Source organism: Convolutriloba macropyga, chromosome 7 (genome assembly GCF_964194025.1).
Source record: "Convolutriloba macropyga chromosome 7, txConMacr16.3, whole genome shotgun sequence".
Taxonomy (NCBI): Eukaryota; Metazoa; Xenacoelomorpha; order Acoela; family Convolutidae; genus Convolutriloba; species Convolutriloba macropyga.
In genome coordinates, this window is record NC_134474.1 from 41,185,794 (window position 1) to 41,211,408 (window position 25,615).

General features: G+C 35.1%; 1 protein-coding gene across 1 annotated transcript in view; it reads left to right on the forward strand.

Moving 5' to 3' along the window:
- LOC142342868 (E3 ubiquitin-protein ligase SHPRH-like) overlaps window positions 1-25,615 on the forward strand; it is a 127,517-nt gene that overhangs the window by 79,037 nt on the left and 22,865 nt on the right. Inside the window, exons 14-18 of the mRNA XM_075394502.1 lie at window positions 7,309-7,518; window positions 11,739-12,053; window positions 24,090-24,182; window positions 24,251-24,337; window positions 24,762-24,940. Coding sequence (XP_075250617.1) covers window positions 7,309-7,518; window positions 11,739-12,053; window positions 24,090-24,182; window positions 24,251-24,337; window positions 24,762-24,940 — 884 coding nt within the window. The remainder of the gene's footprint in view (window positions 1-7,308; window positions 7,519-11,738; window positions 12,054-24,089; window positions 24,183-24,250; window positions 24,338-24,761; window positions 24,941-25,615) is intronic.

Genomic DNA, 25,615 nt, shown 5'->3' on the forward strand with positions numbered 1-25,615 from the left:
CATAATTTGGGGTATTTTTTTGCAGCTTTGATGGCAGCAAACATTATCTTTGTTGACAAATTTGTCAAAAAGTCGAGAAATCTGAAATTTTTTGTCAATTTCTTGCAGTTCAGCGACTTCTTAAAATTTAGCATGTTTCCGGCCCTAATATGACTTTTCGATTGTTGCGTGAGCGAATAAACTTTCAGACAGCGAATAAACTTTCAGACAGCGAATAAAATTTCAAACAGTACAGTTGACCTTTCTTCTTTTGAAACATTGATCGATTTTGCACTTATTCAAACACAGCAAAAACAAATTTGATCTTTTTCATTCAAAAATACAGAAATTGCAATGTCTCTCAAAACTCTAACAATATTCAACTAGAAAGCCAGGTGCATTTCAATCTAAATGAACAAACTGATCCTTCATTAATATCCCTAACGGAATGGGTTCAACAGAAAAAGGAAACTTCATACAAATTATATCTTGACTTACATCGAAGATTACAAAAAGAAAAATTTTTTGAAAATGTGCTCGTTACTTATCAGCGACAACTGCAGGACAAAACGTTTGAGAAGTCATCCAGTGAAAGGAGACAATCAACCATGAATCAAAATCTTGAAAAAACCAGGTTTTTCCATCGAATGTCAGTGATTTTGATTTAATCCCCCCACTCAAACAGGAGCAATCAAATTTGGTTCCTGGTAGCAACATCATTGGTAAATTAGAAAGGATCCAACAATACCACTGGGCACAGCTATCCATGCATGCCGTGGGTCAACCACCAAAGAGAAAATGAAAGTCAACCATAAAAGAGAAAAATATGAATGCAAATAATTAATATTTTCCGCCTTAAAGAATTAAATTTCCGTCTCAAAGAATTTCCGTCTTATTTTTTGCGTCTTATTTGTTGCGTCTTATTTTTTGCGTCTTATTTGTTCCGTCTTAAAGAATTAAAACTTCAAGACGGAACAAATACTGTTTCAAAATTACAAAAAAGCAGCAATGAGATACTAGATGATATGTTCAGCCTTATTGATGCCTGTAAAAATAAGTTCCAACCTGATGTGTTTGTACTCATGGAGGTAATACCGTTCAAAGAAACTGACTACAATAGATCAAAAAACAAATTAATTGATGAGGCTAATGCTGTGCTTAAAAGATTGGAATCTCTTGGTGAAAATTTCGTGTTGCTCAAGATGAATAAATTAAAACGCTCAATTCCCTCCAACCCAGAGATCAACCATTAAACTTTCCTCTTTCATGACAATGTACATTTGAATTTCAATCATGGCATTCCTTTCATTATCTTCTAATGTTTTTACTTCAAACATCTACCGGTATTTGTGATACTAATAAATTCAACAACCGGAGCTATAAAATGAATTATCGATTGCAAGCATTTCAAGAGCAGTGCTGGCCTAATACAAGCACAAGTCCTAACTTTATAATCGTTACCGTAACCAACCATATTAGTAATGATGAATTTATAAGCCGAATCAATTGTAATTTTTGTTGTATTGAATGAATTGGGTCTGAACTGTTTGATAAGCTTAAGTTTTTCTAAGAAGATATGTTTAATAATTTTAGTAATAATGTTGTTGAGTTCTTAAGTGACTTCCTCTTTGCCCACGTCACTTAACTCAATAGTATTTCCTACTTAAATTGAGTGTCCAAGTGTCCAGGAGCAAGAAGCAAGCTTTAATATCAATAGGTTTTTTTACTTAACCTATTTTTTGGTTATACATTAATAGTATCTGGCTAATTCTTTTGAGGTCCGGAGATATTGAAGCCAACCCTGGGCCAATTAAACCAATGAAAGACATACTCCTTGATTGCCAAACTTATTCAGACAATTTAAAACTTCTCCATTTAAATGTACGGAGCATAACAAAAAAAAACAACTTCAAATAAAAAGCCTAATAAATGATTTTGGAGCTAATTGCATCTATGGCCATCTATTGCATACATGGCTGGATGTAAATATTGACACTTGTTTGATAAACCCGAACAACACCAACTGTCTTGTTTTTCGCAGTGATCGGGTGAGTTCAAAGGGGGGAGGTGTATCGTTAATTGTTCCTAGGAAACGTAACCCAAAACTACGCTCGTTGATGTAGCTTTCAAAAGTACTCTTTTCGATACCCTGTGGGTCGAAATAACTTGCCCAAAGATTTAAAAAAACTCACCTAATAAATATTTCTTAGCTAAAAAAGCTTCTTTACGAAGAATTTCTAGAGCAGTCAATTGATAGAGCAATTACTGATAACAAAACAATAATTATGATGGGAGACTGTAATATCAATTGTTTGAAAAACAAAGAAAAGCAGAATTTAGAAAGAATCATTCAACCGTACGATCTAAATGTGACTAACAAGTATCAAGCAACTTGAATTAAGGATGGATCGAACTAACTTTTAGATTAGATTATTATTGACGGAAACGAAACCCTTCTTTATAGTGAAATTTTTGACTCACCAATACAAACAGATCATTTTGCTCATCTAATTATTCTTGCCACAAAACTTACCAAGGACAAAGTAATTAGAAAAGAATTTTATGATAAATCGAAATACAGCCCAAACGATTTGAAACAATCTATCATACAATCAAATTGGGAAACATTTTACAGTTCTGCATTTCCAAGTGAAATGCTACGCTCATTTGAGCAAAAACATTAACAGCAAATACTCCATCATGCACCAATCAAAACAATTTTTGTAAGAAACAAAACACAGTTTTCACTTGCCAATCGGTTCATTTCAAAGAACACACGTAACAAAAATCTGCTTAGAAAGCAATACCTCAATTCAGAATCTTTCCACGAGTTTTTCAAATTGAAAGCCGAAGTGTACGCTGGCTGTGAAAAAGATTTTAAGAAATTTGATAATCAGTTAATTGAAAGCTCAACATCAGAGCGCAAGAAATGGAATTTGATCAAGGAATTAAGAAACTCCGTGAAAACGACGACAACTACGGTATAATCTTTAAGAAACTCTTTCAATGAATTTATTTCAGAACAAACTAAAATAGCCAACCTACTTAATTTAAAATTCAGTAAGTTAGGAGAATTTTTTGAGAGTAGGAACTACACTGTAGACCTGCCTATGGTGAGGCAAAAAATAACCTTTTCCTTCAGGTTAGATACTAAGTTTGAATGTCTTAAAGCGCTTCTTGCTCTTGGAAAATTCAAGCCATTGGGTCCTTCTACCTTTCCCTCGTGGGCATTGCGAGACGCAGCTAGTGAACTAGCTGAGCCTATATGTTTTCTATTGAATGAATATATAAAAACAGAAGCATTCCCTGCTGAACTCAAAAGAGCCGACAGCACTCCATTTTTTAAAAATGGAGACCTTGATGATCCTCTAAACTATCGACCTATTTCTTTAACACCAGCTTTAGCAAAAGTTTTTGAATCTCTTAGTAAACAACAAATTGATGAATATGTGCATAAGAATGTCTTGCTTTCTAAAATAGTTGGGTTTCAGAAAAAAGTTTTTTACAACAGATGCGCTCGTTTATTTAACAGAAAAAATACGATGCAACAAAAACTAGAAAAAGTTACTGTAATCGCATTTTTAGATCTATCAAAAGCTTTTGACTTCATTAATCTCGAGCTCATGATTCAAAAGCTTGCCATTCTTGGATTTTCGATTCTAACTCAAAATCTAATTACCAGCTATCTTTCAAACAGAACACAAAGAGTCATAATGAATAATGTTAAATCAGAGTGGAGTGTAGTGGTTCAAGGCGTCCCACAAGGAACAGTTTTAGGTCCTCTCTTGTTCAATCTATGTTATTAATGATCTCAGCAATTTTTTGTCATAGTAACAATACAATACGCAGATGACACAGTCCTATTAAGCTCTCACGATGAAGTTCTCAAACGCAAAGACGAGCTTGAGAAGGCCTTAGAAAAATTTATACGATTTTTTAAATTACATCACCTCAAGATTAATCCGGATAAAGAGTTTAATTTTTTCGGTAGCTCTAATCCGCAAGACGAAACGACATTAGAAATTGGAGACACATTAATAAGTTCGAAAGCAGAAATCAAATATCTTGGTGTGACTAAATATCGGGTTTGACAAAGACCTCAAATATCAAAAACAAGTAAAAATTCTTTTGTCAAAAATGGCCCAGGGCATTAAATGCATATATGCTTTCAGGAATGTAATTCCCACTGTATACATTAAAGTTATTTTGAACTCTTTTATTCTCAATAATGTTCAATATTGTACTGTACTACTTGCAACAATGAATCAAAATCTCATAACAACTCTGGAAAAGCAGTTGAATTGGGCCATCAAAGCTTGTTTTCACAGACAAAAGTTTGACACATCAGATCTGAAAATGAATCTTTGTTTACTACCTATTTCGCTGCTTTTTGATTGCAGGGCTGCCACTTATTGTCATAGCATCATGAATAAAAAGAAGCCTGCCTGTTCAAGCTCAGCTTTGAATTTACCAACTGCAAGTTTTTATATACACGAGCAAATTTTTACGCAGACAATTTCAAAATGCACTTTGCATGAAAAAATCATTATTAAGAGAGGTACTCTGCAGCACAACTCTTTTCGAAGAAATTTTTTGTCAACTTCGTACAGTCTTGCAAAGAAGAAATATTAGCCGTTTTTCTTAATGAATACAAGAAGGATCCGAAGAAAACCCAACATGGTTCAATTACTTGGAAACATTTTATGTTCAATTAAGTTTCTTTCTTTTTTGTATTGAATTTATGATACTGTCGTCCCTCCCCGCTAATACAAATGATTTCTCTATTCTGTCGACATTTTGTTTATTATAAATTATTAGTTTTCTTTGTTTATAATTATCAAGTTATTACACTGCCTATCTCTGTAAATTTTACTATGACTGAAACATTTACAGATATAAGGAAAAACACAGTGTTCTTTTTTATGAGCATTTTGATAGTCCAAATTTGAAGAAAGGTTTTCGTTTTGCTGTGCTACTATTAAATAAGTAAATACTTCTGTTTTCTATTTTTTAGTTCAGATTGTGTTTGGGAATATTCTTTAATTTGATGTTAAATTCCTTTTTATAGCTGTAAGCTGAGCGGAGCAGTGTTGCGGTATTCATGGAAACGTAATTTTTTTCCTCGTCTTGCGCTCCTTTCTTGCTTTACATTTGTTCACATGCAATGCTGAAAAGTTCAAGTTTTCTGATTGACTTCTTCTCATTGTTAATTGCGTGACGATTTCTTACTCTATGTAGTAAAATTCTTAATGTCATTTGCGATTAGATTCTGATACGTGTCTTAACCTCAATCACGAAAATTACTTCTGCACTTAAAAACCTGCCTTTAATTTGAATTGATTTAAGGTCAAATCGACTCACATGTTTAATAATACTGGCTAAGAGAAAGTTTTCTGTAAATTGAGTTTTAACGAGCCGTACTAATTTATTGCTGAATGTTTAAGCATAATTTTTTCAGCAGCGTCGATAACTTTTTCATCTCATTTTTCTGAATCTGTTTTCAACTTATTTTTCTGAATCTGTTTCTATCTGTGTCTTCTGACACGGAAATCTATTTCGCAGCTATTCCGCCATTCTGCTGGCTTTGTTTTTAAATAGCCGCCGTCAACATCTCAAACGGCTCTTATTTAGGCGCTCGCCTTTATAAATTGGCTTCACCTTCTTGGTCACGTTTTTCGTTTTACATAAGTCACGATTTTCACGTTTCACTTCAGACTTACCTCACTCGCTGTTTCAACTGAATGCATTCTAAATTCTTTCACGCATTGAATTACGCTATGCAGTGGATTCGTCAATGTCAAAAGAGCAAAATCAAAAGAAACGGGATAAACCGATGAAGACAGGTCATTAAGTCATAGTGCATTAGGTTATCAAAGTCCAATAGAGCGGTTGCTAGCTGATATTAGTATTAAGCTTGATACTCTTCAATTTAGAAGCTCCAGTAATTATGGGTTTAGAATCTAATTGAAACTGCAGACTGAATTGGAACATATTTCGAAAAATTTTTGCCATTGTCAATCTTACTTTTTTTTTGTTTTCAATCCCGATGGTCGTCTAACGTGTCAACGGCGGCTATTTTCCGGCAATTTGCCGGCTATGTTTTGTGTTTGGTTTCAGAATTTAATCGTTTTTTGAAGCCGTTGGTTTTAGGAAAGTTTAATCTTCCCGCTATCTTGTTAATCTGTTAATCTTGTTAATTTTTTCATGATTCTTGAAGTCAAATTGGAGTGATTTTTTTCACTTCGAAACTGGAAATGCAGCGAAAAAGTGAGGTGTTTTGAAGCGTTAAATTTTTCCCATCGAATTTTTAAGTGAAATTAGAAAATGCTGTTTGAACCAAATTATGCTTTCTCGATTGTAGTTTTTCTGTTCACATGCGGAAATTGGACTGATTTTCCCCCGTTTTCCGTCCTTTTTACTTCGTCGAACAAAAATATGTTTCGCTTTGCCTTAGTTCACAGTTTATTCAACCTTTTGCGTGAAATCTTCAATTTCCTAGGTTTGTTTCACCAGTCTCTCATTCTGCTCAAAGTGCTTTTAAACAGCAGTTGCTCCACAAAGCAATTCAAAATAGACAGAGTCAGTATCAAAAACGAAATTAAATAGAAACTGGATAAACCCACAGAGCCCAGTTTTAGATGCCGCTCGCTACTTGAACTTTTACTTAATAGTCTCAGTTAACATCTTTAATGCTTATTGGTATTGATACAAGCCCGTGCATCCACTCAATAGGAAACAGGAGTACTCATAACTATAAAATACTTCACACTTCTAAAATGTTTTTTGTGCAAAAATCATTTTTTTATTCTATTCTTTCAATCCGAATCGTGATTATAAGAACCATTGGCGGCTATTTTCCTGCAATCTGCCGGGTATTTATCTTAGTTGCAATCTGTAATGCCTTTTCGTATAGATACTATCTCATTTATCTTCTCATTGAGAAACAGGATTACGTCTAACTACAAAATGAAATCAAAATAGTTCGAACTTCAAAAATATTTATTTTTTTTGTTCTTTCAATCCCAATCTGGGTTATAGAAACTAAGTGCGACTGGTTTTCGACAATCTTTTGTATGTTGGTTTTTTTTCAAAAGTTATTTTGTCAATTTTGCAAAATATGCCAGTACTAAATGAAAATGTTGTTTATTTGCTCTTGAGCGAAGTTCATAGCAATTATTGTGAACGTGTTGGTCTTTTTAAAGCAAATTTTTGGCTTGACTATTTTGCGCTTTTCTTCTATATATTGCTCTATGCTTAACGAAACACACAGTAATTATGTCTGACAAGTGTATTGAACATAATTATTGTTTAATTGTATTTAAATTGTAGGTTCCGATTACTCTGAAGAGACTTGAAACAGACTTGGCAGTGTATGAGAATGAGCTTCTAGTTAGGAAAGGACGGAAGACCTATTTGCAGAACCTGGAGAAGTCCAAGAAAGAAGAGATCGCTCGTCAGGAAAACAAAACGGCTGAAAGTGGAGATGTCTGCAAGGAAATGGACCCTTGTCCTGTCTGCAAGGGACCTTTCGAATCTCAGGTTATATGGAGCACATAACAGCATATTTTTATAGCTGCGAAGCTGTAAGCTGAGCGGAGCTATATTGCGGAGCTCTTGGTTTTTTACAATTCAAAGAATTTGAATTGTATTGGGGCGCTGTCTTTTTTTTAAAGATCTTTTCACACATTTTCACGACTTTTGAAGTCAAAGTGGAGTGGTGATTTTGGTCACGCCGAAACAGGAAGTGGAGCGAAAAAGCGAGTGGTTTTGCGGCGTGAATTTTTTTCGCTCTAATTTTAAAGTAGTGTGAGAAAACGGTGTTTGAACAAAAATTCGCTTTCTCGCTAGTGGTTTTTTGTTCACATGCGGCAATTTCACTTTGGTTTTTAGTATTTTTTCGATTTTTGGGATCGGATTTTTTTTCTAAATGGTTTTCCCAATCCATTCATAGTTCATTTCAGGTCTAGTTTTTTGTTTAGTCAATGAAAATTCTTTGAATTTTACGTCAGGACTTGTCCTGCTATGTTTTTGTTTCGTCGTCTGGCGCTCTTTTTCGTTTTACATTTGTTCACACAGCAAAGCTGAAAAGGTCAAATTTTCCGAATGACTTCTTCCTCTCTTTAACGGCGTTTGCGCGCGTGACGTCATTTCTCACTCTTTAGCAAAAGTTTTTTTCGTGATTAGATGTTGATCACAAGTGACTTACCTCACTCAATAAAATGACTTTTGCTCTTTAAAACTTAAGTTTAGATTTGAATTTGTTTAAGGTCAAAGGAACTGATATGTGCAGTAAAGGTCCATAATAAAAGGCTTCTGCGGGATGAATTTTAGCAAGCTTTATTAATTTATCGCTAAATGTTTTTTACCTAGCTTTTTGAGCGGCCTCGATTTTTTTTCAATTTAGATCTGTCTCTGTTTCTATCTCTATTGTACGGCACGCAGGTCTATTCTTTCGCAGCTATTCCGGAATCTGCCGGCTATGTTCTTTATTTTTAACCACCGGAGTTGTTCAAATATTCTATAATCGTTTTTAGAAAAGTTGGTGTTTTAATGCGGTGTAAGCATCTAATTGTGTTAATGTGTGATGTGACCTAGTAATAGCTGTAAAACTAAAACGTGTCAGCGGTAATTAAATTTGTAGCTCTATTTTGAGAAAAATTAACGGGCTGGGGTCCTATCGATTGGTTACAAATTGGATTAAATTATGAGTTTCTACATACCAATAGTTTTAATTCATGTAGCTTCTAGAGCTGTTGTTTGATCGCGTTTTAATGGGAAAACTAGATCTTTGTCCTCGGTTAATTCCAGAAACTTTGTAATTTTGCAGAACTAGATGCATGATGCGAGGCTATTTCTCCAACGTTCATCTTTGAGACATATAGAAATTTAAAACGTTGAAAGTAGAATAAAATTGGACAGCTGGATAGATCCGGAATGAGCCACTGAATAAAATCTTTAATTATTATTAACTTCATTTTTAAAAGGTAGCATGTTTGATTAAAAAAAGATTCACGCGGTGATTTTAATTGCCTTCGAACGATGTTTGAAGGAATTATTGCAAACGTGTGTCTTTTTTATCAAAATTTTGCCATTTCTTTCAGATTTTAAGTCTAACTTGAATCGCGGCAGTTAAGTGCTTAAAGTTATATCGAAAAGTGCACTGAAATTGGTTTCATTTTTTACTTTAAATATTGGCAGTGGTTTAAAAATCTCTCAAGGACACTTTTTTGCGATTAATGACCACCTCGGAAACCGTAATATTCAAATTTTCAACCGGGAGAATAGGACCCCATGGTTACGCAGATTTAATAAGAAAGCTGTTTCTGGTTTGTAGCCTATGAGAATAAATGAATTTCATAAAATATTTTTTTTGAAAACAAGGACGAAACTATTTCATATTATTAAAATGGAACGCGGTAATAGCTTTGTTTTTAAGACATTTACAACAGATAAAATTTGGGAAACGTTAGTTGAAATTTACTACCGAATGTTCCTGGCTATAAAATTCTTTTTTAATTGCTCTTGAACGAAGTTCATAGCAATTATTGTAAACGTGTGTCTTTTTTATTCAAATTTTTCGCTTGACATTTTTGACTTTTCGAGTGACTTTTACGCCCTTGACTTTGTGTTTCGTGTGATCTAAAACTCTCTCTCTCAATCACAATTTCAAGCAGCTGAACTCAATTGGCGGCAATTTAATACTAAAAGTCAAGTGCGCCGAAACTGGTGTCATTTTTTACTTTAAATCTTATTAGTGGTATATGTTAACCTCTAATGTGGTTATTTGAAGCCCACTATTGAACTTCTTAGTCCAGTTTAGGCTCCCCCTCCCTCCCTCCCCCTGGACTGGAGCAGGCTGCAATTCATTAGAGCTCCCACTAGCCGTTCGAGAGCAATTCTTCCGACGTTTAGTCGGTTATGTTTTCCGATTTATTAATAGCCGCCGTCAGCCTCTCAACGGCTATTATTTCTATTATTTAGGAGCTCTCCTTTTACAATTCAAAGATTGAATTGTATTGGGTCGCTGTCTTTAAGATCTGTTCACACACTTTCATGATTTTTGAAGTCAAATTAGAGTAGTTGTTTAGGTCAGCGCGAAACAGGAAATGGAGCAAAAAAGCGAGTGGTTTTGCAGGCTTATTGTTTTTTCTTAGTATAAATTAGAGTGAGAAAACGGTGTTTGAACAAAAATTTGCTTTCTCAATAATTGTTTTTAAAAAAATGTTTTTTTGTTCTCATGCGGAAATTTCACCTTGATTTTCACCGGGTTTTTTTTTTCAATTTATGGATCGATTTTTTTTTCTAAATGGTTTTCCCAATCCATTCATAGTTCATTCTAGGTCTAGTTTTTTGTTTCGAACAAAACTTTCATTTCTCGCTAGTGGTGTTTTGTTCACATGCGGCATTTTGACGTTAATTTTCTTTTCTCATTTTTTGATCTGATTTTTATTGGAAATGGTTTTCCCAAATCATTTATTGTCCGTTTTAGGTCTAGTTTTTGTTTAGTCAATGAAAATTCTTTGCATTGTACGCCAAGACTTCGCCTGCTATGTTTTTTTTCATTCGCTTTACCTTTTGATCACGTTTTTCATTTTACATAAGTCACGATTTTTGCGACTTCTGACTTACTTCACTCACTGTTTCAACTGAATGGATCCTAATTTCTTCCACGTATTGAATTACGTAATGTAGTGAATACGGTCAAAATCAAAAGAGCAAAATCAAAAGAAACGAGATAAACCGATAAAGCCCGGTCATTAAGTCATTGAGCATTAGGTTACCAAAGTTCATAAGTGTTTGCTAACTGACATTGGTATTAAGCTTATTAGCTTTCAGTTTAGAGCTGATGTAAGTATAGTTTTAGAATCCAACCAGAACTGTACGCCGAATTAGAACACTTTTTGACACTGAAAAAAAATAGAAAAATGTTTGGCCAAGTTGTCTTCTTTTTTTCTTTTTCTGTTTCAGTTCCGGTGTGCATCTAGCGCGTCAACGGCGGCTATTTTTCGGCAATTTTCCGGCTATATTTTTAATATTAACAGTTTTTAGAGTAACGATTAATTTGAATTAGTTGGCACCCTAATTTTTTAATGCAGAAAAAACGTCTTTTCAAAATACTTTCTTTTAGAGGAAAAAGTGGTCACCAAACTTTTAATATATTTTAAGAAAACCAAATTGGAAGCGATTTTGCAATAAATAGCAAAAGGATAGGAGAGCTTCACAGCTGTGGTTCTTATCTGCTACTTTATGGCATGACCACAAGTTCTACTAATTTTGAAAATGAGCAAAATCGGAATGAGTTTCGATGACGACGCAACGCCATCTCTCCGATAAGGTTTTTGCTCCTCTTGGTTTTGCGACCCTTAATAAATTCTACATACGAGGAGCTCGGCCATACTTGGAAAGAAGAAAGAACACGAGAAGGAAAAAATGCGCAAATTTGACGATTCCAGTTGGTTTAATGTTATAATACGTTAGGGCTGCACGTTAATGAATAATGATGAATTAATGAATAACGATTTACGTCTTCTTAGACCCCCCAACATGTTGAATAACAGCAATCACGTAAGCTTCAAAATAAATAAAAAATATTTAATTCTGTAACATTCTGTAAGTTGAAATAAAATTTAAAATTTGTAATACAGTCGAAAGTAATGAAATTAATCTGTACATCATTAGAGAAGACGCATTCGAACGCAGGGGCAGAATTCAATGTTGATATGAAAACTAGGAACCAGGCATGCGCTAATCCTTTTTAGTGGGCTGTGTTTGCCTGTGGGCACAGTTTCTGTCTGAAGTGTCTCTCACTCCTGCTGGATGACCCAAACTACTCTTCCGCTGCCTCTTCCTCTTCCAGTCTCTCCTCTCACATCTCCCCTCTTGCTCTCATGACCCCTAAGAAGAGCAAGGTCAAGTGTCCCATGTGTAGAAAGTGTGCTCCCATTTCGAGTATTAGCTACGTGACATTGGATCACGCGGAGAAGGATATGGGAAAGACTGGCAGCGCCGATTCTGAGAGTGCAAAATTCGGAGAACAGGTTGAGGAACACGCAGCAGACATTGGAGCAATAAAGGTGCGTTCCATTTGAATCAGTCTAAGCTATTATATAGGCGCGCATTTTTTGCAATGCAAAGAATTTGAATTGTGTTAGTGCGCTGTCTTTTTACGACTCGAAGGGAGTGTTGATCTATTGTTTTCAATCGGTGACTTCTATATTATAGGATGCGTTTTGGAGAGAGTTGAATGCCGCTCGTGAAAAGAAGTGTTTAGGTCAATCTGCTCAGCAACATTCAAAAGCAGGGAGAAAGAGAAAACTCAAACTCTTGATTGAAGTTTTTTTTTGTTAGAGAAAATGGATTAATTTTAATCAAATTTCTTTCACTATATCTTTTTATCTTATGATCTTCAGCTTGTTTTGATCGTTTTTATTGCTTGCTGTTCAATTTAGAGCTTTTGGTTTCATAGACTTTGTTGTGCTTCTCATTGTTCTTTTTGTTGTCTGTTCGCTTATTCTCTTTATAACCGGTCTCTTAAGAACTCTAGTAAGTCCTAGTTGAATTTCCTTACCGGTTTTATTGCATATCGAACATTTTTATCGACTCTGACACTTACTTGTTTTCAAACTTTTTGGCGATTTCTCTGGCTTTGGGGGTTTTCAGTTATCATTGTTGACCTATCTTTTGATGTCAATAATTGCAGCGCTCATTAGCTCTCTGATGAAGCTTAGATTTAGTTCTTTATCGAGTGGAATGATCGAGACAGAAATTGTTTTTGAAAAATTATGCTCTCAAACGAAGTTTGTAGCAATTATATTAGTCCTTGTGGTGTTTTTCTTATGCGATTTTTCGCTTGACCGATTTTTGTCTGACCCATTTGACTTCTCGTCCTCTAAAACGCTAACGCCCAGCGGCCATTACATTCTCTTAGAAACTTTCAGCTCACTAGTTTCCAAGTATGCGATTCACAGAATCTGTTTTGGAGAGTTATACTTATATTGTGAAAAATGGTTCTTATAGGTTGACCGCCGGTCGTTTGAGAGCAATCTGCCCGACGTTAGTCGGCTGTGTTTCAGTTTTTTAATAGCCGCCCTCATCTTCTCAGCCGGCTATTATAGCGCTCCTATTTTTTTTTACTTCGTCGAATAAAAAAATGTTTCGCTTTACCTCATTTTGCCGCCTTTTCAACATTTTGCGTGAAATCTTTTTGACTTCTCTAGGCTAGTTTCTCTCTTCTCTCATTCTGCTAAAAGTGATTTTGAACATCAGTTGCTCAGCAAAGCAATTCAAAATGAACAGTCAGTATAAAAAATTGAAGTCAGAAATAGAAACGGGATAAACCCATAAAGCCCAATTTTAGATGCCCGCTATTTGAACGTCGGTCCTATAAGTATTAGTTACCTCTCTCTAATGCTTATTGTTATTGATAGTAGCCCCTGTAGCCTCTCTCTAAGAAACAGAAGTATGTTCAACTACGAAATGCCATCAAAATAAATCGGACTTAAAAAAATGTTTTTGTACGAAAATCTTTTTTTTTCAATATCTGTTATTTCAATCCCAGTCATGCTTATTGGAATCAACGGCGGCTATTTTCCGGCAATCTGCCGGGTATGTTTTTTAGTTTTACAGTTCTTGTTTACAGTCATATCATTTAATATCATTAATGGCAGATCTCTTTGGTTATGTGTTAACACGTAAATGAAGCTTTTTGATGGATATATATCTATATCTAACGGTTTTAACAACTATGACATTAATGGTTTTCAAAAATTATCTGTATTTTTTGTGGTTTGCCCGTTTTTCAGTTTTCGTTTATGCATTTTAGGTAAACTAATGGTAGATCCCATTGCCTACCCGATGAGGCCTAATTGAAGCCATTTATCATTTGAATGAGTATTCAATGTTTTTAATTAAATTATAATTAAATTAATTTTTTTGTTGATTTAATTATAGCTGCGAAGCTGTAAGCTGAGCGGAGCTATATTGCGGTGCTCTTGGATTTTTTACATTTCAAAGAATTTGAATTGTATTGTGGCGCTGTCTTTTTTTAAAGATCTGTTCAAACATTTTCATGATTTTTGAAGTCAAATTGGAGTAGTCATTTTGGTCACGCCGAAACAGGAAGTGGAGCGGAAAAGCAAGTGGTTTTGCGGCGTTAAATTTTTTCGCTCTAAATTTAAAGTAGAGTGAGAAAACGATGTTTGAACAAAAATTTGCTTTCTCGCTAGTGGTTTTTTGTTCACATGCGGCAATTTCACCTTGATTTGCATGTTTTTTTTTCAATTTTTTGGCTCGTATTTTTTTGAATGGTTTTCCCAATCCATTCATAGTCCGTTCTAAGTCTACTTTTCTGTTTAATCAAAATTCTTTGAATTGTCCGTCATGACTTGTCCTATGTTTTTTTGTTTCGTCGTCTGACGCTCTTTCATTTTACATTTGTTCACACTCAAAGCTGAAAAGTCAGTTTTTTTGAATGACTCCTTCCTCTTACTAACTGCTTTTGCGCGCGTGACGTCATTTCCCGCTCTCCTTAGCAAACGTTTTTTGCGTGATTAGATTTTGATCATAAGTGACTTACCTCACTCAATAAAATGACTTTTGCACTTTAAAATTTAAGTTTATTTTGAATTAGTTTAAGGTCAAAGGAACTGCTCTGTGTAAAATGGTCCCTAATGAAAAGACTTCTGCGTAATGAATTTTAACAAGCTTTATTAATTTATCTTTTAGTTTTTTAATAGCCACACAGCGATAGCTGGGGCTATTGGCCTTCTCTGGGTTTTTTTTATTTCGTCGTCGCGATTTTACGACCATATGACGTCACAACGACTTCAAATCTGCTTTTTGTTCATTCGTTCATGCAATTTAAACTGAAGTGCGTGCGTGACGTCAATTTTCGCTCTTTGTGGAGCGAGTTTTTTTTGTTCATTTGCGTGATTAAAATATTGGTAACACTTGACCTACCTCACTCTCAAAATTGACTTCCTCACTTCGAAAGTGACTTTTCTTTACTTTAATTCAAAGAGATAAGGTCAAATGGGTGTGTTAATTGAAGGTTAATTGAAGGTTAATTGAGAGCAGCTAATAGAGGCGGCAAAAACTAATACAGATTTTTAATCAAAAGATAACATATCAGCCTTCAATAAAATGACGAAATTTTTTGTTCTGTCTTTTTTTACTGTTTTTTTTAGAATGCAGATCTACGAAACTGTTGCGGCTATTTTCTGGCAATCTGCCAGCTATGTTTTACATAAATTTTTGAGCGGCGTCGATGACTTTTTCAACTTATATCTGTATCTGTTTCTATCTCTATCATAAAGCACGCAAGTCTATTCTTTCGCAGCTATTCCGGCAATCTGCCGGCTATGTTTACTTGTTTATGTGACAATGATAGAAATTTTTAAGATTTCGACCAGGTCCAAATTTCTTACCTCTTTTCATTTTACTTTGTCTCAATTCTGTCCTACAAAGGCGGTGTTTACTATTTGAGTTCCTTAGTTATATCGTTTAAAGAATATGCTTGTTGTTTTACTTTGAAGATAATGGTTTTGAAATAAGGGAGGTAATTATTCGATATTTCCGTTTGGTTTTGTATCAGTATATGATCTGCGGACTATGAAAGGCTGTTGTTTTTGGTTTCATTTGGTATACGCTCTTTTGACTATGGAAGGCTCTTCTTCTGCTGTAGCTGACAAGACGTCCTGCTAATTAAAACTTGTTTAATAGCCGCCGTCAGCCTCTCAAACGGCTAATATTTAGGTGCTCTTTTTAGTTCGCTTTACCTTTTGATTACGTTTTTCGTTTTACATAGGTCACGACTTTGACGTTTGACTCCTGACTGACCTTACTCACTGTTTTAACTGAATGGTTTTTAAATCCATTCAGTCAATGAATTACGCAAGATAGTGAATACAGTCAATGTCAAAAGAGAAAAATCAAAAGAGACGGGATAAACCGATGAAGATCGGTCATTAAGTCTTTGAGAGTAAGGTTTTCAAAGTTCAATAGAGTGCTTGCTAGCTGACATTGGTATTAAGCTTATTAGTTTTCACTTTAGAATTCTGAATGAAATATAATTCTAGAATCAAACCAAAACTGTACGCCGGATAAGAACACTTTTTGACACTGAAAAAGTTTGGTCAGTTTGTCTTCTTTTTTCCAATTTCTGTTTCAATCCCGATGTGCATCAAGCGCGTCAACGGCGGCTATTTTTCCGCAATCCGTCGCCTATGTTTTTAATTCAAGGCTTGTCCTGCTAAGTTTTTAAATTTTCGTTTTACTTTTTGATCAGGTTTTTCGTTTTAGAGAAGGCCGGACTTTCTAGTTTGATTTCTGACTTACCTCACTCACTCATTGTTTCTACTGAGTGGATATAAATCCATCAACTCATTGAATGTTTCAATATAGTGAATACGTATCCCGTTTCTATTAATTTTGCTCTAATATTTCAATATAGAGCAAAAAATAATAGAAACGGGATATAGCCGGGTCATGGTGTCGTTGTAGATTAGGTTATTAATTTTCATTAGGATTATTGCTTGATCATATCAGTTTTTAGTGTTTTAGCCTCCAGTTTAGAAGCCGAATTTAGTATAGTTGTGGGATTTAACTTACACTGCGAAAAAAGTTATAGCATTTCTGGGCACGTCAAAAAAATTCTGTCAGTCTGTATCTTTGATTGTTTCAATACCCATAGTGCCGCAGGATGGTCAATGACAGCCGTTTTCGGGCAATATGCCGGCTATGTCTTCTGTTTTCATTAAATTTTATTTCGTTTTAAACTTGTGTATAGGTTTGAATTTTTAAAATTTATTTACGGTTAACAGTTATAAAAATATATTTGAAATCAAAATCATAACCGGCAGGTTGCCCAAATTTAGCGTCATTTGACCGTCTTTGGTACAAAATGATTAAGACATTGAAAAAAAAGTGACATGATTTTTTTAAGTTTCGGAAAGTGTTCTAATTTTGGGTAGAGTAAATTTTGGTTGCTCCATTATGCTGAATTTAGCTTTTAAACTGAAGGCTAATAAGTTGAAAGCTGATTCCATAAAGTAATCGGTGTAAAGAACTTCGATATCCTAATGTAAAAATGTGCAATGACTTAACGACCTGGCTTTTTTGGTTTATCGAGTTTTTGATTTTTCTGTAAAAAATATAAGAACATAGCAGAACAAGTCTTTATTTACAATCCAAAGAAATGAATTTATTAATGACCCAACCATTAATTTTTTATAGCAACATGAACCTACTGTCAACAAGGCTAAATAATTAGCAAAACCAGCAACAAAAACTGAGCAAAGATCAAATAGAAAAATTCTTTTTCCAAAATTTTCCAAATCTTTTTCCAAATCAAATAGAACTCCTGACTGACCTTACTCACTGTTTTAACTGAATGGTTTTTAAATCCATTCAGTCAATGAATTACGCAAGATAGTGAATACAGTCAATGTCAAAAGAGAAAAATCAAAAGAGACGGGATAAACCGATGAAGATCGGTCATTAAGTCTTTGAGAGTAAGGTTTTCAAAGTTCAATAGAGTGCTTGCTAGCTGACATTGGTATTAAGCTTATTAGTTTTCACTTTAGAATTCTGAATGAAATATAATTCTAGAATCAAACCAAAACTGTACGCCGGATAAGAACACTTTTTGACACTGAAAAAGTTTGGTCAGTTTGTCTTCTTTTTTCCAATTTCTGTTTCAATCCCGATGTGCATCAAGCGCGTCAACGGCGGCTATTTTTCCGCAATCCGTCGCCTATGTTTTTAATTCAAGGCTTGTCCTGCTAAGTTTTTAAATTTTCGTTTTACTTTTTGATAATTATTGATAATTTTTTTGATTGATATTTTTATTGATATTTTTGATAATTTTCGTTTTACTTTTTGACAATTAAACCTTGAAAATGAATCCTTGAAAATGACAATAACTTTAGAAAATATTGACAGTTTGCGTTCTTAGTATGAGTACAAATACAGCAACCTTATGGGAGGCAATGATAGACGAAGCAAAAGCAGAAAAAAAACTGAAGAAAATTGGCAAAAATCAGTGGCGCCAAGCTAACGAAGCCTAATTACAAACCAAAACCTTTACCCGCAGCATATCTTAACACTTTAAAGTCATAAAATACTTTTTAGCAGCTCTAAAATACAGTTTTTATGGCTGAAAAAGGAGGCGATAGAACTAGAAATGAAGGGCAGATTCACAAATTCACTTAAACCTTTCAAAAACATGGTATCTCAGTGAACAAAAACGTTGGCTATAAATTGAAGCAATTATTTTGACTAAATTTACCGCGCAATCAAGGTCCATGCAAATATATTGTTTTTCGGACTAGGCGATAAGACTGCAAGACTAACTAAAACGCTCAAAACCTAAAAATTAGCTTTTTCAGAAAGGCAGGCGTCAAGGTCTTGGAAACAATTGCTATGAACTCAAGCAACTAGTTCGATGCAGCTTTCAGTCATTGGCAACCGAAGGTATCTGCCATCAATGGGATTAAGTGATAAAACCGTAGTTAGCACAACAAATACTAACAAAACTCAGAAATTCAGTAAAACATTTTGGAAAACGAAAAGCGTATAAGTCAAAGACAAAAACTGCGAAAAACTGAAATGACGAATTCAATTAATTTAGTCATTCTTAGCATATGATGTGACAGGTCATTAAAAAGATTAAGAGATAAGAGAGCAAATTGAGTAATAAAAATTTGTAAACCTCAAAACTTTGAAAAGATTTCTTGAAAAGAATGAAGTCATAGAAAGAATTTGCTTTGAACCGAAACAATTAATTTGGTTAAGTAATTCATATTGGCAACCTATGAGACCTGCCCCTAATGAGATTAAATGATAAGACAACAAAAATTCTCAAAACTCAAACATCATAAAAATATTTTAAGAACAAATAGTGTCACGATCGTGGAACCCACTAGCCATAAACTCAATTAGGTTCATAATTAGCCTCATTAGCATGCACTGATACTGCCATTAATGATACTAGATGATAAGACAAAATAATTTAATTAGGTTCATTTTGGTTCATTAGTATGCACTGACAATGCCAATAATGATACTAGGTAAGACAAAATAATCTATTATTTTAAATGTAAGTCGCACTTGAGCGCAATGGTTAACAGCGCTCCTATCTTCACATGCTTTTACGACCTTTAAACATGCAGCCTACTCCACCATGCCTAAGCTCCCGATCTGGACAAGTTCTTTTGCTCATTATGAATGCAGCCTAACAAAAACAAACGAGACAAAAAGCCAATGATCAAAATTTTGCGTATGTCAGTTGAATAGACAACAGCAACAGGCGTTGGTAGCGCAAGGGATTAGACCTATGACTGTGAAGCGATGGGCTGGGGTTCAAGCCCGAGTATGTGCGGAAAAGATGCTTAGTGTACTGCGGAAAAAATCTTTGATTTGGATATCTTTTTCTTCTCTTCTTCATTTGTTTTCTTTTAATCGTTTTCTATATCTTCTCTCGTTCTATATCCACTCATTCGTCATGCATTTCATTCTCTCCCTTTCATCTGTCTATCTATCTTCTATTTTTTTAAATGTAAGTCGCACTTGAGCGCAATGGTTAACAGCGCTCCTATCTTCACATGCTTTTACGACCTTTAAACATGCAGCCTACTCCACCATGCCTAAGCTCCCGATCTGGACAAGTTCTTTTGCTCATTATGAATGCAGCCTAACAAAAACAAACGAGACAAAAAGCCAATGACCAAAATTTTGCGTATGTCAGTTGAATAGACAACAGCAACAGGCGTTGGTAGCGCAAGGGATTAGACCTATGACTGTGAAGCGATGGGCATGGGTTCAAGCCCGAGTAGGTGCGGAATAGGATTCTTAGTTTACTGCGGAAAAAATCTTGGATTTGGATTTTTTTCTCTTCTTCATCTATTTCCTTTTAATCGTTTTCTATATCTTCCTGTCGTTCTATATTCACTCATTCGTCATGCATTTCATTCTCTCCCTTTCATCTGTCTATCTATCTTCTATTTTTTTAAATGTAAGTCGCACTTGAGCGCAATGGTTAACAGCGCTCCTATCTTCAAATGCTTTTACGACCTTTAAAGATGCAGCCTGCTCCGCCATGCTAAAGCTCTTGATCTGCACATCTTTCGTGCTCATTAAGAATGCAGCTTAGCGAAAACCAGCGGGGAAAAAATTAGCCAATGACCAATCATTTGCGTAAGTATTCAATTCAATAGACAAAAGCAACAGGAGTCGGTAGCGCAAGGGATTAGACTTATGACTGTGAAGCGATGGGCATGGGTTCAAGCTCGAGTAGGTGCGGAATAGGATGCTTAGTGTACTGCGGAAAAAATCTTGGAATTGGATGACTTTTTCTTCTCTTCTTCATCTGTTTCCTTTTAATCGTTTTCTATATCTTCCCTCGTTCTATATTCACTCATTCGTCATGCATTTCATTCTCTCCCTTTCATCTATCTATCTATTATTTTAAATGTAAGTCGCACTTGGGGCAATGGTTAACACCGCTCCTATCTTCATATGATTTAACGATACTTAAACTTGCAGCCTACTCCACCGTGCTAAAGCTCTTGATCTGCACATTTTTCGTGCTCATTAAGAATGCAGCTTAGCAAAAACCAGCGGGAAAAAATTAGCCAATGACCAAACATTTGCGTATGTATTAAATTCAATAGACAAAAGCAACAGGAGTCGGTAGCGCAAGGGATTAGACCTATGACTGTGAAGCGATGGGCATCTGTTAACGCCCGAGTAGGTGCGGAAAAGGATGCTTAGTATACTGCGGTAAAAATTTTAGATTTGGATATCTTTTTGTTCTGTTCTTCATCTGTTTCCTTTTAATCGTTCTATATATCTTCCTGTCGTTCTATATTCACTCATTCGTTCTGATTTTCATTGTCTCCCTTTAATCTGTCTATCTATCTTCTCTATCTGTTTTTTTTAAATGTAAGTCGCACTTGAGCGCAATGGTTAACAGCGCTCCTATCTTCACATGCTTTTACGACCTTTAAAGACGCAGCTTAATCCACCATGCTAAAGCTCTTGATCTGCACATTTTTCGTGCTCATTAAGAATGCAGCTTAGCAAAAACCAGCGGGAAAAAAATTAGCCAGTGACCAAACATTTGCGTATGTATTCAATTCAATAGACAAAATTAACAGGAGTCGGTAGCGCAAGGGATTAGACCTATGACTGTGAAGCGATGGGCATGTGTTCACGCCCGAGTAGGTGCGGAAAAAGATGCTTAGTATACTGCGGTAAAAATCTTAGATTTGGATATCTTTCTGTTCTGTTCTTCATCTGTTTCCTTTTAATCCTTTTATATATCTTCCTGTCGTTCTATTTTCACTCATTCGTCATGCATTGCATTCTCTCCCTTTCATCTGTCTATCTATCTTCTATTTTTTTAAATGTAAGTCGCACTTGAGCGCAATGGTTAACAGCGCTCCTATCTTCAAATGCTTTTACGACCTTTAAAGATGCAGCCTGCTCCACCATGCTAAAGCTCTTGATCTGCACATCTTTCGTGCTCATTAAGAATGCAGCTTAGCGAAAACCAGCGGGGAAAAATTAGCCAATGACCAATCATTTGCGTAAGTATTCAATTCAATAGACAAAAGCAACAGGAGTCGCTAGCGCAAGGGATTAGACTTATGACTGTGAAGCGATGGGCATGGGTTCAAGCTCGAGTAGGTGCGGAATAGGATGCTTAGTGTACTGCGGAAAAAATCTTGGATTTGGATGACTTTTTCTTCTCTTCTTCATCTGTTTCCTTTTAATCGTTTTCTATATCTTCCCTCGTTCTATATTCACTCATTCGTTCTGAATTTCATTTTCTCCCTTTCATCTATCTATCTATTATTTTAAATGTAAGTCGCACTTGGGGCAACGGTTAACACCGCTCCTATCTTCATATGATTTAACGATACTTAAACTTGCAGCCTACTCCACCGTGCTAAAGCTCTTGATCTGCACATTTTTCGTGCTCATTAGGAATGCAGCTTAGCAAAAACCAGCGGGAAAAAATTAGCCAATGACCAAACATTTGCGTATGTATTAAATTCAATAGATCCTTTCGGGTAGGCCCGGTGTTGATGTCGTAGGCGCTCCTGATGTCTGTCGACTTACCTGACTTACCTGATTTGTTTATGTTAGTTGTTTAATGTTTAAAATTTTTCTCTATATTAGATAATCATGTTAGGTATTGTAATTGTTCTGTTATACGTAGTATCCCTTCCGGTTGGAAAGAAAAAAATAAAATCATTTGTTCGAAATGTTATATGGAATTCGGTGGAAAAATCGAGAGTAGCTAGGTAGTTTGTCAACGAAAGGTGGTTGATATTAACAAGAATTGTTAGTGACATGTGACTGTTTTGGGCATGTTAAATTTTGTTACTGAAGATGAACATGTATTATTTCTTTTGATGTCTCCCGAAATCAGGAGTTATTCTGATGCAATTAATTCTGATGAATTGTTTTGTCATACTTCTACAGGTTTTGGATTTGTTAGTTGTTACGATTAGTTGACTGTTATTGTTCGCGTTTTTCGTGTCTGTAAATTTAGTAAAGGTTACAGATCTCGCTTATAGTTTGAAATGGGTATGTGCAAAAATGTCCAATTGCCTTATTCCCATTAACGGTTATTTAATCATTGGATAAATTTAGTAAGTTATCCGTCTACGCGCTTTATTTTTTAAAGGTTCGCCTGATACGACACCTTGATATTCAGTCTTCCAAATAATTCCTTTGGTAATTATAATTCCTTTGGGAATTGTATCATATAAGTTGTTAATGGATGTACTGCTGCTAGTTGTTCCTATAGAAGGATGCATGTTTATACATGCGATAGTTTCATGTTATTATTTACATGTGTAAAAATGATGTTATAATTGTGATTGTTATGTTTTACGATAAGCAGTCTATAAAGTGATAAACTTAGTTATGGATTTGCAAAATGTTGTTATTAAAGTGATAAACGTTAATATGTATGTTATGGATATGTATGTTATGTATGCTATGTATGTATGTTATGGATTTGCCGAATGTTGTTATTTGAAATTTTCGAATTTGTAATATACCGATGTATCGGTCTGTTAGAAACTTACTATTTTGTGATTTAGTTTTATCAGGTTCGGTTATAAAATACATTTCATACATGCTGTTGTTTTGAATACCAAGTTTTGAGCTAGTTAATAATAAAAAGGGCAAAAATCAAATTTTCAAAATTTTTTAGTGGCAACAAATTGTGTCAGAGTTAGAAAAAAAGCAATAGCTGCACGTCCTTGAGTTCAGTCAGTTGCAAATAGATGCCATTAAAACACATATGTATCATATTAATAGCACTCAAGAGACGAAACACTGAGAAAAGCAGTCAAGTTGCCGCTCTTGAAAAAAATAGCTTTCGAAAACCAAAAGTTTTTTCAAATACCACTTTCTCACTCCACTTGATACATGCAAAAATTAACGCTTCATACCTACTCGCTTTTTCGCTCTCTCTACTGTTCCTGTGTGTTTAAAATCTCCACTTTAGTTTGACTTTTCACTGACCTGAAAAAGTATCAACAGATTTTTTTTTCTAAAAAAAAGACAGGACGAGTCGTGATTTACAATCCAAAAAATTAAACAAACTCAGGAACTGGCTATCAGCCTCATTTAAAGACCAGCCTTTGATAGTCAAAAGAGCGTCTACCAAGTGAAACCAAAAAACAACAGCCATTGCTAGTTAACAGAGCATATAACTGAAACAAGCACGAAAGAAAACAAAATCGAATAACAACCTCCTTTTTTTTTTTAGAAAACTACTATCTTCAAAATAATTAAGGCCAACAGCAACATATTAAGTGAAATTTCACATTGTGGACCTCAAATAGTAAACACTACCGTATATTTTTTACCCTCTTGAGAGTAATGCAAGTATTTTGCTACTGTTAGTACTGTTTTAAAAGGGGGCATTGCAAAGTGAAAGAAAATAAAGAGAATGAAACGTTGCCATTTTATTTTTAAAATATACGTTGGATGCATTATGGATGTGGCTGCTACAATTCGCCAGTTAGTAGTCCAATGTTTTTTGTGTTGTAGTTCCTCAAAGATATGTAGAAAAAGAACATTTGTTACAGGGAGACTTATCGGCAAAGACGCACCAGATTGTGTGTACTGTGAAAGACACTCTCGCATCAGACGACAAAGCAAAGTTCCTCATCTTCTCCAGCGTTAGTGTTTGTTTCCTTAATTGGTATCAGAATTCAATAAATTAATTACTGGACTGGTTTCTTTTTAGTGGAACGAAGTGTTGTCAATCCTAGCATCTGCTCTTGAAATGAACGAAGTTCCTTTTCTGCTCTACAAATCAAGTGGAGCTTTCCAGGTGAACAAATACTTGCCTCTTTTTTTTCTATGTCCCAAAGAAGCCCAGATGTAATCCGATTTTTTCGCCCAGATTAATCCGCCGAACTTTGTACGAATTGCATGCAATATAGTTGGGGCATTGGAGTTCTGCTTCATATTAAATATGCAACTACTTAGAGTTGGAAACACTGAAAGCCAAAATTAAAGAGATTGAAAATTTTTTTAGTTGCTCAATTGTGCAGCAGTTATTTCAGTCCTGTTGGTCTTTTTCATGCACTTTTTGCTTAATCGGTTTTTTGTCTGACCGCTTGACTGAAGTTAACGGTAGTATAAACACGTAACGCTCAGAGGTCATTAAGTCGCTCAACGAACAACTTTCTTAAAGCATTACTGGCCTTGAAGCAAAATACTTTGAAGTAGTTTATACATTAACAATATTCAAGGGTGTGTTGAACAAATTCAAGCGTGACAATGTGTACCCAGTGCTGTTGTTGCCATACAAGACGAGCAGCAGTGGTCTTAACATCATAGAGGCTAATCATGTGGTGATTGTGGAGCCAGTATTGAACCCGGCAGCCATCCATCAAGCCATAGGCAGAGTGGACAGAATCTCACAGAACAGGTGACGATTAACTTTTTAAGCGCTATATGGGTGCATTTGACTAAAAGCAGCACAATTTAATTTTACATGTAATTATTTCACTAATTGCTGAATTTACATCAATGAATGGGCCCAATTCCCTGCATGGAGAACTCCCAAACTCTAATTGTTTATAAAATTTGGTTTTGGCAGTTATTAATTGCTCTCAAACGAAGTTTGTATCAATTATATTAGTCCTGTCGGTCTTTTTATGCGATTTTTCGCTTGACCGATTTTTTGTCTGACGCTTTTGACTTTTCGTCCTCAAAAACGGGATAAACAGGTAGCGCCCAGCGGGCATTAAGTGCTCTTAGAGCCTTTCAGCTCTGTTTCAGCTCAAACTGTTTTGGAGACTAATAATTAATAGCCGCCCTCATCTTCTCAGCCGGCTATTATAGCGCTCCTATTTTTTTTTTTTTACTTCGTCGAATAAAAAAATGTTTCGCTTTACCTCATTTTGCCGCCTTTTCAACATTTTGCGTGAAATCTTTTTGACTTCTCTAGGCTAGTTTCTCTCTTCTCTCATTCTGCTAAAAGTGAATTTGAACATCAGCTGCTCAGCAAAGCAATTCAAAATGAACAGACTCAGTATAAAAATTGAAGTCAGAGTTAGAAACGGGATAAACCCATAAAGCCCAATTTTAGATGCCCGCTATT